Here is a 12526-nt window from a genome sequence, read left to right as displayed (position 1 = left end):
GTGAAAAGCAGGGGGTGGGTAGTACTGGGTAGCCCCTTCATCAACAGCATCCCTAGCCCTGTGCACTTAGAAGAGCGCCTTCCACCTCAGGCCTATGCAGACCAAGGGCTGCAGGTCTCCTGGTCCATCCGCTAGTCGGGGGTGGGGTGGCCTGTGAGTGAGGTAGGCCTGGAGGCAGAGGAAGTCTGTGGGGCCTGCTTAGGCCCCTGGAATTGTTGAGCCAGCAATCAGTACTCTGATAAGTCTCTTCCTGGCATGAAGCAAAGCAGGACCATGCCCCTGCCCAGAGGTCACACCCTCTTATGCTGAGAAGGGAGCCTAGACTCAGGGTCAGTCTCCCACTGGGTCCTCAGGGAAGAAAGCCCTGAGTCAGCAATGATGTATAGCACTTCTGAGTTTTGGTGGATGGTTGATTCTCAGTCTCCCTCATTACATATGGGTCCCTTCCCCTAAGGGTCTCATGAGGGGAGGGTTCCACTCTCACTCTCTCTGTCTTTAACTTACTCACACACACACACACATACACATGCATTCACTTGTCCACATGTCCATCCCTTCCAGGTTTAAATTTCAAACTATTGTAAACATTTATTAAGAGTTCTAGAAAACTGGCAAAGGTGACAAAAAATGGAAATAATCAGCATTGGAAACACATGCACACTAATATACTCTTGGTAGAGCTGTGAATTGTTCCAATCATATGGTAAATGGGGTTGTGCTAAGAAAGTGATTAAAATGTACATACCCTTTGCTCCAGATTTCCATACCCCAAGATGGCCAATGATAAAAGTAAGGGTCCGTATAGACCCAAATAGCCAAATAACTTTTTTGTTGCAGCAAAAAAACACCACCCCAAACTGGAAACAGAGGAGGTGCTCATAAATTGGGAATGACTAAACAAATTACAGTATATGAGTGTAATGGAATATTACCGTGCTGTAAAAAAACAAATATGAAGAACTCAGAGAAGCATTGGAAGACACATGAACTGATACAGGCCAAAGCAAGCAGACCAGGAGAGCAGTATACATGGTGGCTGTAAATAAGGGCAATGGAAAGAATAACAATAAAACCCCAAGCCCACATGGTTTAAATGTAATGGAATTATAATATTATATATAATAAATTCTATATTCTATATAAATATATAATAAAAATATAATGGAATTACAATGGCCAAACTTGGTCCTAGAAAAAAGTTGAAAAAAATGTACCTCCCTCCCTTGCTAGAAGAGGTTGGTAGACCATGGATGTGAAATGCTGTATATATTCATTAGACATGGCTGACCTATTGGTTAGTTTTGCTGAACTGCCTTTTTCTGCTTTTTTTTTTGAAGGGGGAAAGGCAGGGCAATTGGGGTTAAGTGACTTGCCCAAGGTCACACAGCTAGTAAGTATTAACTGTTTGAGGTCGGATTTGAACTCAGGTCCTCCTGACTCCAGGGCTGGTGCTTTATTCACTGCACTACCTAGCTACCCCTTTTCTGCTTTTTAAATCTTTGGTTAGCTGGTCAGGGGAGGGAGATATTAAAAAAACATATTTCTGAAACAAAAAGTGTCAAGAAAAGTAGGAAAATTTAAAATGAAATTAAATTTGTAAGGGGCCCTTTATGAGATGCAAAGATCAGATAAGACATTGTTCTTGTCCTCATGGTCAATGACACACATTAATGATAACAGCTAGGGGCATCTCCAGTCATCTTGACCTGTGTTTTGCCCCTGGACCCAGATGGCTCTGGGGGAGAGAGTGAGGCTGACTGCACAACCCTGCCTCATTTAAATCAAATTCACTTGCAAGTCAAGATATCATCATCCTGAAGTCATTGATCCTCTTTGAGGATGAGGGACAATTGTGTTTCATAGTAAGGGATTACAAAAGATCAGATCATGTATTCTGTAAAGACCAAGGAGAAGGATTAAAAACTGCCTAGAAGAGGTAGCAGGCTTTCACAAAGTGGGAATATAAAAAAGGAGAGAAAGAACAAGCATTTTATTAAGTGCCTACTGTGTGCCAAGTACTTTATAAATATGATCTCCTTTGATCTCACAACAACCCTAGGGAGGTCGGTGCTGTTATTACCCCCATTTTACAGATGAAGAAATTAAGGGAGACAGAGATTAAAAAGATTTGCCCAAGGTCATATGGCTAATTAAGTGTCTGAGTCAGGTTTTCCTGACTTTAAGCCCTGTACTCTACCTACGGTACTCCCAGCTGACCAGCAACCATTCTGGGCATGGGAGACATGTATGTGCACATGGATAGAAGCAGGCATGAAGTTCAACTCAGTTGGCACCTAGTGTATGAAGGAGAATGAAGCTAAGAAGGTAGAATGGTTCCAGGTTGTGGAGGCCCTCAAATTCTCAGCTTGGAAGTTTGTTTGTTTCTCATTAGACAATAGGGAGCCATGGACAGTTATTGAGCAGAATGGGAATATTGTGAGCAGGATGGATTTATGAAGGGGTAGAGGAGACAAGGGGTAGCTGGGGGTATAGAACAGAAGGAATGGATATGGATCTGGAAGGGACCTCATAGAGACTACCTAATTCAACTCCTTCATTTTACAGGTTGAAGAAACTTTAGGGTGTGTGTGGTGTGTGTGTGTGTCTTTTCCAAATAGAGAGAAAGACCCAAGAGAGGTAAAGTAATTTGTACCCAATCACACAATTAATAAGAAGCTGAGCTGAACCCAGGCCCTCTGACTCTAAATCTAGTCCTCTTTCCACAGTACTACACTGGCCTGCATGGAGTTAATGGTCCATGTGCCTAAAAGGAAGGCAGGGACCTCAGGAGGGGGGCCCGCTCTCTGCTCTGTGGTCCCAGCTTCTCCTCCATCTTGGGATGGCTGTTCAATGACCATGTGCTTTGCTTTTGCTTCCAGGAGGAGAGGAGTCCCACTTCCTGCCAATACAGTGGAGGAACTCCAGAACATCATTGGCATGGACGAGCCCCTAAGCCTCCCTGGGTTCTTGGCCAAATTTGATTACTACATGCCAGCCATTGCGTGAGTTGACTGGCCCCTCAACCGCCTATGAGAATGAGAGGCTTGTAAGATTAAAGAGATGGCCAACTGGTGCTGAGAGCTGAGGTCAGCCAGTCTAATCTTCTTCTTACCTTATGAGGGAATGCGCGGCCAAGAGCTGTCTAGTTTCCTCATAATGCTAGTCCAGCTCAGATTCATGCACCTCTTTATAGCACACAGAATCCTTTCTGAACCATGCAATGTGGCCCCTCCCGTCAATAAAATCCAAATAATCATGCTGGCTCACCCTCTCCCAATGCGAGAGAGGGCGAGCCAGCATGATTATTCAGATTTTATTGAAGATCAGAATCGGGTGATTTGCCCAAAAGTACACTGACCCTAAGTGGTAGAACCAGGGCTCAGACACAAGTTATTCCTACTCTTATCTAAAATGCTTTCTGTGCTGCTGGGCCTATAAGGAATACTTTGGGGGATATAAGACATAAAAGACTCAGTCCTAGCTCTTGTGAAACTAATAGTCTTGGAGTGAAGACAAGGCAGATAAATAGGAAATTAAGAATAAGATGAGAGTTAAGTGGACTGTGGAAAAAATGCTCTAGTTTAGAGAAAGGTTCTGCTGATTTGGGTTGGTCAGGGAGGAGATAAGGCTTGAGCCAAGCTGTGGGGCTGCTCTGGTTTTGGAAAAGGGAGTGGGGCACAGAGGGCTCCAGACAGGGTGAGAAACATGCAGTCTTTGATCATAGAATGTGAACTATTATTAGGTTCATAGAGTCCCGCCCCCTCATTTTATAGATGAGGAAACTGAGGCCTAAGTAGAGGAAGCATGGTAGTAAGTGACAGACCCATAATTTGACACAGGTCCTCTGACTAAGCCAAGGCTCTTCATACCACACCAAGGTAGTGAAGATGGTGTGTTTGAAGGGGCAGTAAGAAGAGCAGAGTGAAGGAATCTATGGTGGAGGGGCCTTGAATGCAAGTGCCTGACAGCCAGACCTCCTGGTGCCTGGAGGAAAGGCTCAAGTGCCTGACAGCCAGACCTCCTGGTGCCTGGAGGAAAGGCTCAAGTGCCTGACAGCCAGACCTCCTGGTGCCTGGAGGAAAGGCTCAAGGAAACCTGGGCCTTGTTTTTCCTTGTAGCACCCTGGGCTTTATTCTTCCTGGAAAGCCTCCTGACTGCAACGTCAGCCCTGGGTTGTTCTTCTCCCTGCCTCCTTCTCTGCCTCCACAAAAGGGCACTAGGCTTCTGGATTGCTTCACTTGTTATCTGCCCTCAGAGTTTGTGACAGGAAGAGGATTGTGGGCATGTGCCCGGCAAACTGCCGTCTCCCTAGACAAGGCTTTTCCTCGATGCTGGCAAGAAAAGACATCTGTCTCCTCCCTTAATCGTGCATACCCTCTAACATACCTATGAACCCACATCTACTCACAGAATATCGTGTCTCATTGAGACCCACAACTTCTCCCTTCCTCTCCCCCTTCTTTCTCTCTTCCTTCCCCTTTCCCTCTTCCAGCCCCCCTTCTCATGTACACACAAACACAAACATACACACAGAGGCACACAAATATGTGTTCTCATATTCATTTCTTTACCCTGTGGGCAGCTAGATGGCACAGTGGATAGAGTGCTGGACCTAGAGTCAGGAAGACTCATCTTCCTGAGTTCAAATCCAGCCTCAGATCCTAACTGTATGACCCTGGGCAAGTCACTTAACCCTGTTTGCTTCAATAAAAATCAGCTGGAGAAAGAAATGGCAAGCCACTCCAGTATCTTTGCCAAGAAAACCCCTAATGGGGTAATTGAGAGTTGGACACAATTGAAAGTGACTGCCCAGCAAAGGTCTTCCCTCCCCTTCCCACCCCACCCTCTCTTGCTACTAGGAATGGAGGTTGTTTTGAGCCCACTTTTCTCCTGTCCTCATCCTCACAGGGGTGACCGGGAGGCCATCAAACGAGTGGCCTACGAGTTTGTGGAGATGAAAGCCAAGGAAGGTGTGGTGTATGTGGAGGTGAGGTATAGCCCCCACCTGCTGGCCAACTCCAAGGTGGACCCCATTCCCTGGAATCAGACTGAGTAAGTGAGTGGAGAGGGGCCAGGGTTGTATGGAGGGTGTGGCTGGAGGGTCCAAGGCCTGTACTCTAGGCAGGCTAGAATTCTGAATGGGCTGATCCCCCCCCTTGCTGGAAGATGAACCCTAGATCTACTCTAAGTCATAAGATTTGGAAATAGAGTGGAAAAAGACCACAGAAATTATCTAGTTTGGGCCCTTCATTTTGCAGATGAGGAAGCTGAGGCCCAGAGAAGGACAGTGACTTACTCAAGGTCACATAGTGAGGTAATAGCAGAATCAGAACTTGAACCTGGGCTTCCTGACTCCTAGGCTGTTGCTGTTTCCCAAAACTAGTGATCACCTGCCCTGATCCACTAATATTCTTTTTTAAAAATGAATTTTTATTTCTCCCTGTGTCCCATCCCCTCCACTTTCCCAGAGAGACATCTCTCATACAAAGAATTTCCCCTAGGGGCGGCCAGGTGGCTCAGCCAGTAAGAGCATGGGCTCCGGTGTTGGGATGACCTGGAGATCAAATCCTGGGCTCAGACACTCAGCACCACACCCAGAAATAACTGGCCGTGTAACCTTGAGCAAGTTACTTAACCCCGATTGCTTTAAAAAAAAAAAAAAAAAGAATTTCCCCTAACATTCTATCAGAAATGTCTCAAGCCCCTTGGCTCTCCATGTGATATCCACTTAGCCACTTTTTCCCCAAAAAAGAGGGGGGGGGGGGGGGGGGGGGGGGTGTAGGCTCAGCTTGAGACAGAAATCTTGTTAGTTAATTCCTATCTTCTGATGCCAAGAAAAATGCCACTCATTCCCACTGGCCCAGCAAAAATAAAACAAACAGCCCCCCTGCCTGGGGTCCTGTGCTCAGCTCTGGCCCAGGCATTGGCTGGGTTTTCTGTCTTAGTGGGACCTCCAGGCTGAGGGGCTGGCTTCTCCCCCTGCCTGATAGCCTCACTTCCTTTTTTGGGGATCTCTCTTTCCATACAGAGGAGACCTCACCCCTGATGAAGTCGTGTTTCTTGTCAGCCAGGGCCTGCAGGAGGGCGAGCGAGACTTTCACGTCAAAGTCAGGTCTATTCTATGCTGCATGCGCCACATGCCAAGTAATGTATTATGGTCCCTCTCCTTACCTCCTCTGGCCTGCCCCTGTCTAGTCCTGATCATCACTCCCTCCTTTCTTCTCTCCCTCCCTCATTCATTCCTTTCTCCCTCCCTCCCTCCCTCCCTCCCTTCCTTCCTTCCTTCCTTCCTTCCTTCCTTCCTTCCTTCCTTCCTTCCTTCCTCCCTTCCTTCCTCCCTTCCTTCCTCCCTTCCTTCCTTTCTTCCTCCCTCCCTCCCTTTTTTCCTTTCTCCCTCCCTCCTTCCCTTCCTTTCTTCCTCCCTCCCTCCCTTCCTTTCTTCCTCCTTCCCTTCCTTCCTTCCTTCTTTCCTCTCCATCCTTTCTTTTTGTCTCTAAGGACCACTGAAACTTTCTAGCTGAAACTGCCAATATATGTTGTCTCCTATATTAGAATATGAGCAACTTGTGAACGGGGACCATCTTACTTTCTATTTGTATCCTTAGCACTTAGCACAGTGCTTGGCACATAGTAAGTGTTTAGAATTCATCCATCCCTTCCATCTGCTCTACCTTGCTCATCTCTCCCTCTGTTGTTTCCCTCCATTCTTTCATCCCTCTGCTTCCCTTCCCACCTCCTTTCCTTCCTCCTTCCTTCCCCAGTTGTGTTCTCAGTACCTCTTCCTCTCCTTCTTCCCCTTTGGTAGTTCTCATTCTATTCACCTTACCCTCCATCCTTTTCTCTAGGAGTCCTAGCACTGGGAACAGATCCTTAGAACTAGGAAGAGTCAGAGGGCCTCTTTTTGCTAGGGAGATCGATGCCTGAGTCTTCTGAATTGCCTTGTCTCCTTCACTTACACACATATTCCTTGTGCCTTAGGTAGCCTCCTTCATATACTGTGCCTTACTTCTGCCTCCCTCAGTGCAGGAGAGGCTTCTCAGAATTGGAAGCAGAGCAGCAGACAGGAGTCTCTGGCTGGGTGGTCCTGGGAGCTTCCCGGACCCTCCTTTGTCTCTTTAGGGTCTGAAGTTGCCAACACTAGGATTAAACGACATGGCAGCTTGCAGCCTTGAGACAGATGAGACAGCCAGGGAAGGAGAGGAGGGGGCATCTGCCAACCTTGCCATCTGCTAGAAAGTTTTTGAAGTTCTGGTCAATTTTTAGAAAAAAAGTTGTTGGTTTTTTTAAACTAGTTCTTCTTCCTCCCCATGAAAAGCCTCTTTTGGACCTGCCACAAAGAGCAGAAACCTATTTGGCAAATATGCCAAAGAGAGATTTGGGGAAATCCAGGAATCCATGTGGCTTAGTGAGGAGGCAGCATGATACAGGGAACAGAGTCTTTGGTATCAAAAGACTCGATTTCAGATCCCCAGCTCCGTCCCAGGTCTATGCAGTCTTGGGCAAGTCTTTTCCCTTTCTTCTGGCCTTGTGGGGTTTTCGTTTGTTTTTTCTACCCACAGTGCCAAGCAGAATGCCTAGCTCATTGTAGGCACTTGGACAGTGTTTATCAAGTGATTTTCTCATTTGCAAAGTGAGAGAGCTAGCCTGCTTGACACATCTGGTCCTTGCCAGCTTCTATTTCCATGATCCTGTGAACTGATGAACTCACATGTGTGTGAGGGCTGTGAGGAGAACTCACCTAGATCTGCAATCGCTCTCTCTGTCTCTCACACACACACATGAGAGAGAGAGAGACAGAGATATATGAGAGAGACAGAGAGATAGAGAGACAGATATATGAGAGGGAGACAGAGAGAGATTGTTTGTATATATACATATATATGGCGCTATAGAGTTGTTGTCTTAGCCCAGAGCCCACAGTGAAACATGTCAGATAGAAGGAAGCTGCAGTCAATGGACTTTCTCTCCTATATTTATTTGTCTGTGAGCAGGGGCTCACCTGAATGTCACATGGCCCCAAAGCTCTTGGGATTCAGTTGGGGATGGGGGTGTAGTTTCATTCTGAGGTAGCTCATCTTGCCCCCAGGCCTACCCTATCTTCTCGTGGCCAGCAGAGGTAGTGTTTCTTAGGTCAGATATCTTTTCTTCCTGTCTTGATGACAACGCCTGATGCCTTCTGCTGCCAGGCCGTTCAGCCCCTGGGTCTTCCTGAGGAAAGATTTTTAAGGCTTTTCCTGGCTGTCAGCCCCAGTCCTATCCCCTTCCAGAGCATGGGTAGGGTTTATTGCAGTGAGTCAGGAAGCTACTGCTGTCTCTTTGTGAGCAGTGTTGCATGTGAGTGTAGGTTTCCAAAGCATTCAAACAACCTGGCCAAATGCTTCCAGGTATGGTGGGAATTCCCTGATCTAGGTCTTACTAGCACCGCTTTACTCTGGCACTCTTTGACTGAGTTAGAGTCAGGGCCCATCTCTGAGTAAGCCAGAACCCAGGTGCTCTGATATTCTGGGGTTGGGTTACATGCCCCAATAGGGTTTAGTTGGTTCTGGCCTCAGGGTCATGCTTCCTTTTGAATGAGATTTGAGCTATATATGATCTCAAAGGAACCTCAGATCATCCAATCCTGCCCCTATTTTACAGATGAGGAGATTGAGTCTCAGTGAGAAAATGACCCGTTCAAAGTCATACAAGTCTTTGAGCTCCAACCATGAACTACTATTTTCTTGTTTTGTGTGTGCTTTTTTGAGGGGGGGAAGGCAGGGTAATTAGGGTTAAGTGACTTGCCCAAGGTTACATGGCTAATAAGTGTTAAGTGTTTGAGGCTGGATTTGAACTCAGGTCCCCCTGATTCCAGGGCTGATGTTCTATTCACTGTGCCACCTAGCCGCCCTGAACTACTGTTTTCTACCATCCCACAAACTGCTAGTAGCTCTTGTTCCCTCTGTTCAGCTGAAAGCAGAAAAATGTACCCACAGATTATGGAACTGTGCTGGTTCTTTAAATGTAAAGCTGTAGAACTCTGAATTTGGTGGTGTCAGTACTTGCAAAGCAGAATTGATTTGTGTGGGATCAAGCTGTGATGGATTAGAGGAAGGGGGCATGTTTGGCCTAGAGAAAACCTAGGGAACTTAGGATAATTATCTCCAAAATGTATGAGGGAGGGGCTGTTATATAGAAGTGGGGTCAGACTTGTTTTGCTTGGCTCAAAAAGGCAGAATGAGGAGAACCGAGTGCAAGTTGCAAAAAAGCAAATGCCCATAATGAGAACTGTTCCAAAGAATCATGGGATACTCTGGAAGGAAGTAGGTTCTTTTTTTTTTTTTGAAGGCAATCAAGAGTTAAGTGACTTGCTTAGGGTCACAAAGCTAGTATAAGTGCCTGAGGCCAGATTTTGAACCCGGGGCCTGTGCTTTATCCACTGCACCACCTAGCTGCATCTGGGTTTCCTATTGCAAACCTTCAAGGAGGGGCCAGATGGGTACAGTGTAGAAGGCATGCCTGTGATTGGGTGGGGTGACCTTAGATCCCTTCAATGCTGAGATTATATAATTTGAGGATATTCTTTTGTGTTGCTTCCATGGGCAGAAATGGAAATGGGCAGTATGGAATGTTTGGTGACAGCCCTATCACAATTTCATTTCTGTGCCAGGATTGGGGCTAGTCTTGCCCTCAGCTGATGACTGCCTTCTAGCAGTCTGCAGACCTGTAGCACCTCATTAGTTGTGGAAGGCTTGTTTTTCAGTTCTCAGGGCATTTTTCTCCTGTCAGGCCCATTGGGGATGGACACAAGTGGTAGTTTCTTCTTGTATGCTAGTGTTTGTGGCTGCTTTGCCTCCAGCCTGATTCCTTTCATGTTCAACGGGCTCCATTGACACATGGTATGGGTCTTGCCTACAGAGTGGTCCCTTGAGGTGGTGGAACTATGTAAGAAGTATCGCCAGCAGACAGTGGTGGCCATCGACCTGGCTGGAGATGAGACCATTAAGGACAGTAGCCTCTTCCCTGGACATGTACAAGCCTATGAGGTGAGGAAGGATGGGTAGTGGGGGCCAGAATGGTGGTGGGGGGGGGGGAGGCAACGGTATGCATAATGAAATAAGCCTTGCTTCCCAGCCAAGAGACACATGAGCAATTTAGAGGATTTGGAGCTTTTGAATTGTCTTTGCTGCCAACATTTCTGTAGACTGCAAAGGTTAAGATTCAGCATAGTGGTAGAACAAATCCTAAAATGTATGCTTGCCAAAAAGACTATTTTATGGAGAGCTCACACAGGGCAAGTGTTCACATGGTGGTCAGAAGAAGCAGTACAAGGACACTCTCAAGGTCTCTCTTAAGAGCTTTGGAATTGATTATGTGACATGGGAGACACCGGCACAAGACCACTCAGCATGGCGTGCCCACATCAGAGAAGGGGCTGTGCTCTATGAGCAAAGCAGAATTGAGACCTCTCAAAGGAAACACAGGACGTGCAAATTTAGAGAATCTGCCCCAAGTGTTCACATGGACTATTTGTGCCCGACCTGAGCTCGTATTGGTCTGACCAGCCACAGTCAGATGCATTGAAACTCAACTCTAGCATAGTGATGTCATTTTGGTCCTCTCCGAGAACGAAGGACAACAGCCAAGCAGGCTCCCAGTGAGAGACCCGTGGCTGGTGTCCCGGCTCTGCCACCGATGTGCTGTGTGAGCTGGGAGTCAGCTTTGGTCTCTGGACCTCAGGTCATGCCTGTAAAATGAAGGTGGCCTTTTAGGTCCCTTCCATCTCTACTATTCTATTCTAATTTCTCTGTTTCCTCGTTTTCTCAAGGCTAGCCATGTCCTCTCTCCCTCACCTCAAGCAGGTCAGTTCCTTCTGTGTTATGAATTATTGCAGGAGACAATATCTGCTGCCATGAGTAACACTGTTGCAAGGGCTTCTGAAAGACTGAGGTTACAGGCCCTCTCAGCTCCAGACTAAAGTGAAACATTAACTTGTGGATCTTTGGAGGTCCTTATCCCCTAATCCCTTGGGGTTGGGAGATCTTGGAGAGAGGTACAGCCTGCTTAAAAATAATTTCTCTGAGGTGGCTAGGTGGTGCAGTGAATAGAGCACAGGCCCTGGAGTCAGGAGGACCTGAGTTCAAATCCGGTCTCAGATACTTAACACAAAACTAGCCTTGTGACCTTGGCCAAGTCACTTAACCCCAATTGCCCTACCTCCCCCCACCAAAAGCAATAAATAAATAAATAATTTTTTCTCTTAGTCTCTAACCCTACAGACTCAAACCTCTCTTTCCTGTGCCTTTATAGGAGGCTGTGAAAAGTGGCATTCATAGGACAGTTCATGCCGGAGAAGTGGGGTCTGCTGAGGTTGTACAGCAGGTGAGGCTAGGAGTAGGGCAGAGAGGTTGGGGGTGTCCATGTCTGGGTCCTGCTCTCACTCACCCTCTCCTCTGCTGTAGGCAGTGGATGTTCTCCATACTGAGAGGATAGGCCATGGCTACCACACTGTAGAAGATGCCACCCTGTATAAGAAGCTGTTGACGGAGAACATGCACTTTGAGGTGAGCGGGCTGGCTAGGTTGAGTCTTTGAGTACGCATTTGGGGCTGCTCTCCCTAGAAAGTGGCATCCTCACGTCCCCCATCCATGGAATAAGTCTTGGGGAAAAGGAAACCTGAGAAGGCCCCTTTGCCACCTGTCCTATGGTGGGCACAACAGCAGTCAGAACCTGGGTTTGAATTAGGCCTTTGCCACTTCCTCACTGTGTGACTTAGGCAAGTCATTTTATTGGCTTTCAGATATTTAGAACTAAAAGACATTAGAGATCATTTAGTCTAGCTATCTCCTTTTACAGATTGGTAAATAGAGACCTGTACAGGAGAAGAGAATTGTACAAAGCCATACAAGAAGGAAGCAGCAGAATCAGGATTTGAATCCACATCTTTGGAGTCAGAATTCAGTGTTGATTCCATTACACTGCCTTCTGGGGCTTCATTTTCCTTGTCTGTAAATTTAAGGGGCTGGATTAAATGATCTCTTTAAGGTTTCTGCCAGATCTGGCATCCTACATTTCCCCGATACTGTTTTTCATTCTTCAAGTCATCATTTCTCACCCAGGTATGCCCCTGGTCGAGCTATCTCACAGGAGCCTGGAAGTCAGACACCCCACATGCGGTCATACGGTGAGCTGGCACTCTTCTGATCCCTGCCAGAACCTTCAGGGAGGCATGGGAAGCCTGACTGCAGTCCTATGATGGCTTCACTTATGTGCTGTGGTTGGGGCTAGCTTTGCCCTCAGCCTTCTGGTAGTCTGCAGGCCAAAAGCACCTCATTCACCTTGGAAGGTTTCTCTCTCCATCCCTGCCAGGCCAATGGGCAATGGACACAAGTGGTGGTTTCTTCTTGTATGGTAGTGTTTAGTGCCTCCTTTGTCTGCAGCCTAATTCCTCTCAGGTTTGTTGGGCTCCACTGACACATGGTGGGGGTTTTGCCAGCAGACTGGTCTCCTGTAACCCTGCTGCCTTATTTTCCTGGCTCTCTTTGCTAGT

At 47.0% G+C, this 12526-nt stretch overlaps 1 protein-coding gene across 1 annotated transcript in view; it reads left to right on the top strand.

The window, feature by feature from the left end:
• The window catches only part of ADA (adenosine deaminase), a 30337-nt gene that overhangs the window by 15712 nt on the left and 2099 nt on the right, over positions 1–12526 (top strand). The window contains exons 3-9 of the mRNA XM_069071824.1: positions 2880–3002; positions 4909–5052; positions 6029–6144; positions 9895–10022; positions 11287–11358; positions 11439–11540; positions 12096–12160. Coding sequence (XP_068927925.1) covers positions 2880–3002; positions 4909–5052; positions 6029–6144; positions 9895–10022; positions 11287–11358; positions 11439–11540; positions 12096–12160 — 750 coding nt within the window. The remainder of the gene's footprint in view (positions 1–2879; positions 3003–4908; positions 5053–6028; positions 6145–9894; positions 10023–11286; positions 11359–11438; positions 11541–12095; positions 12161–12526) is intronic.

The sequence above is a fragment of the Petaurus breviceps genome, unplaced genomic scaffold (genome assembly GCF_028583685.1).
Source record: "Petaurus breviceps papuanus isolate PSGF00001 unplaced genomic scaffold, PetGlider_PUasm1.0 90845, whole genome shotgun sequence".
NCBI lineage: Eukaryota > Metazoa > Chordata > Mammalia > Diprotodontia > Petauridae > Petaurus > Petaurus breviceps.
Note: the sequence above shows the minus strand (reverse complement) of the source record. Positions and strands in the feature narration are given on the sequence as shown.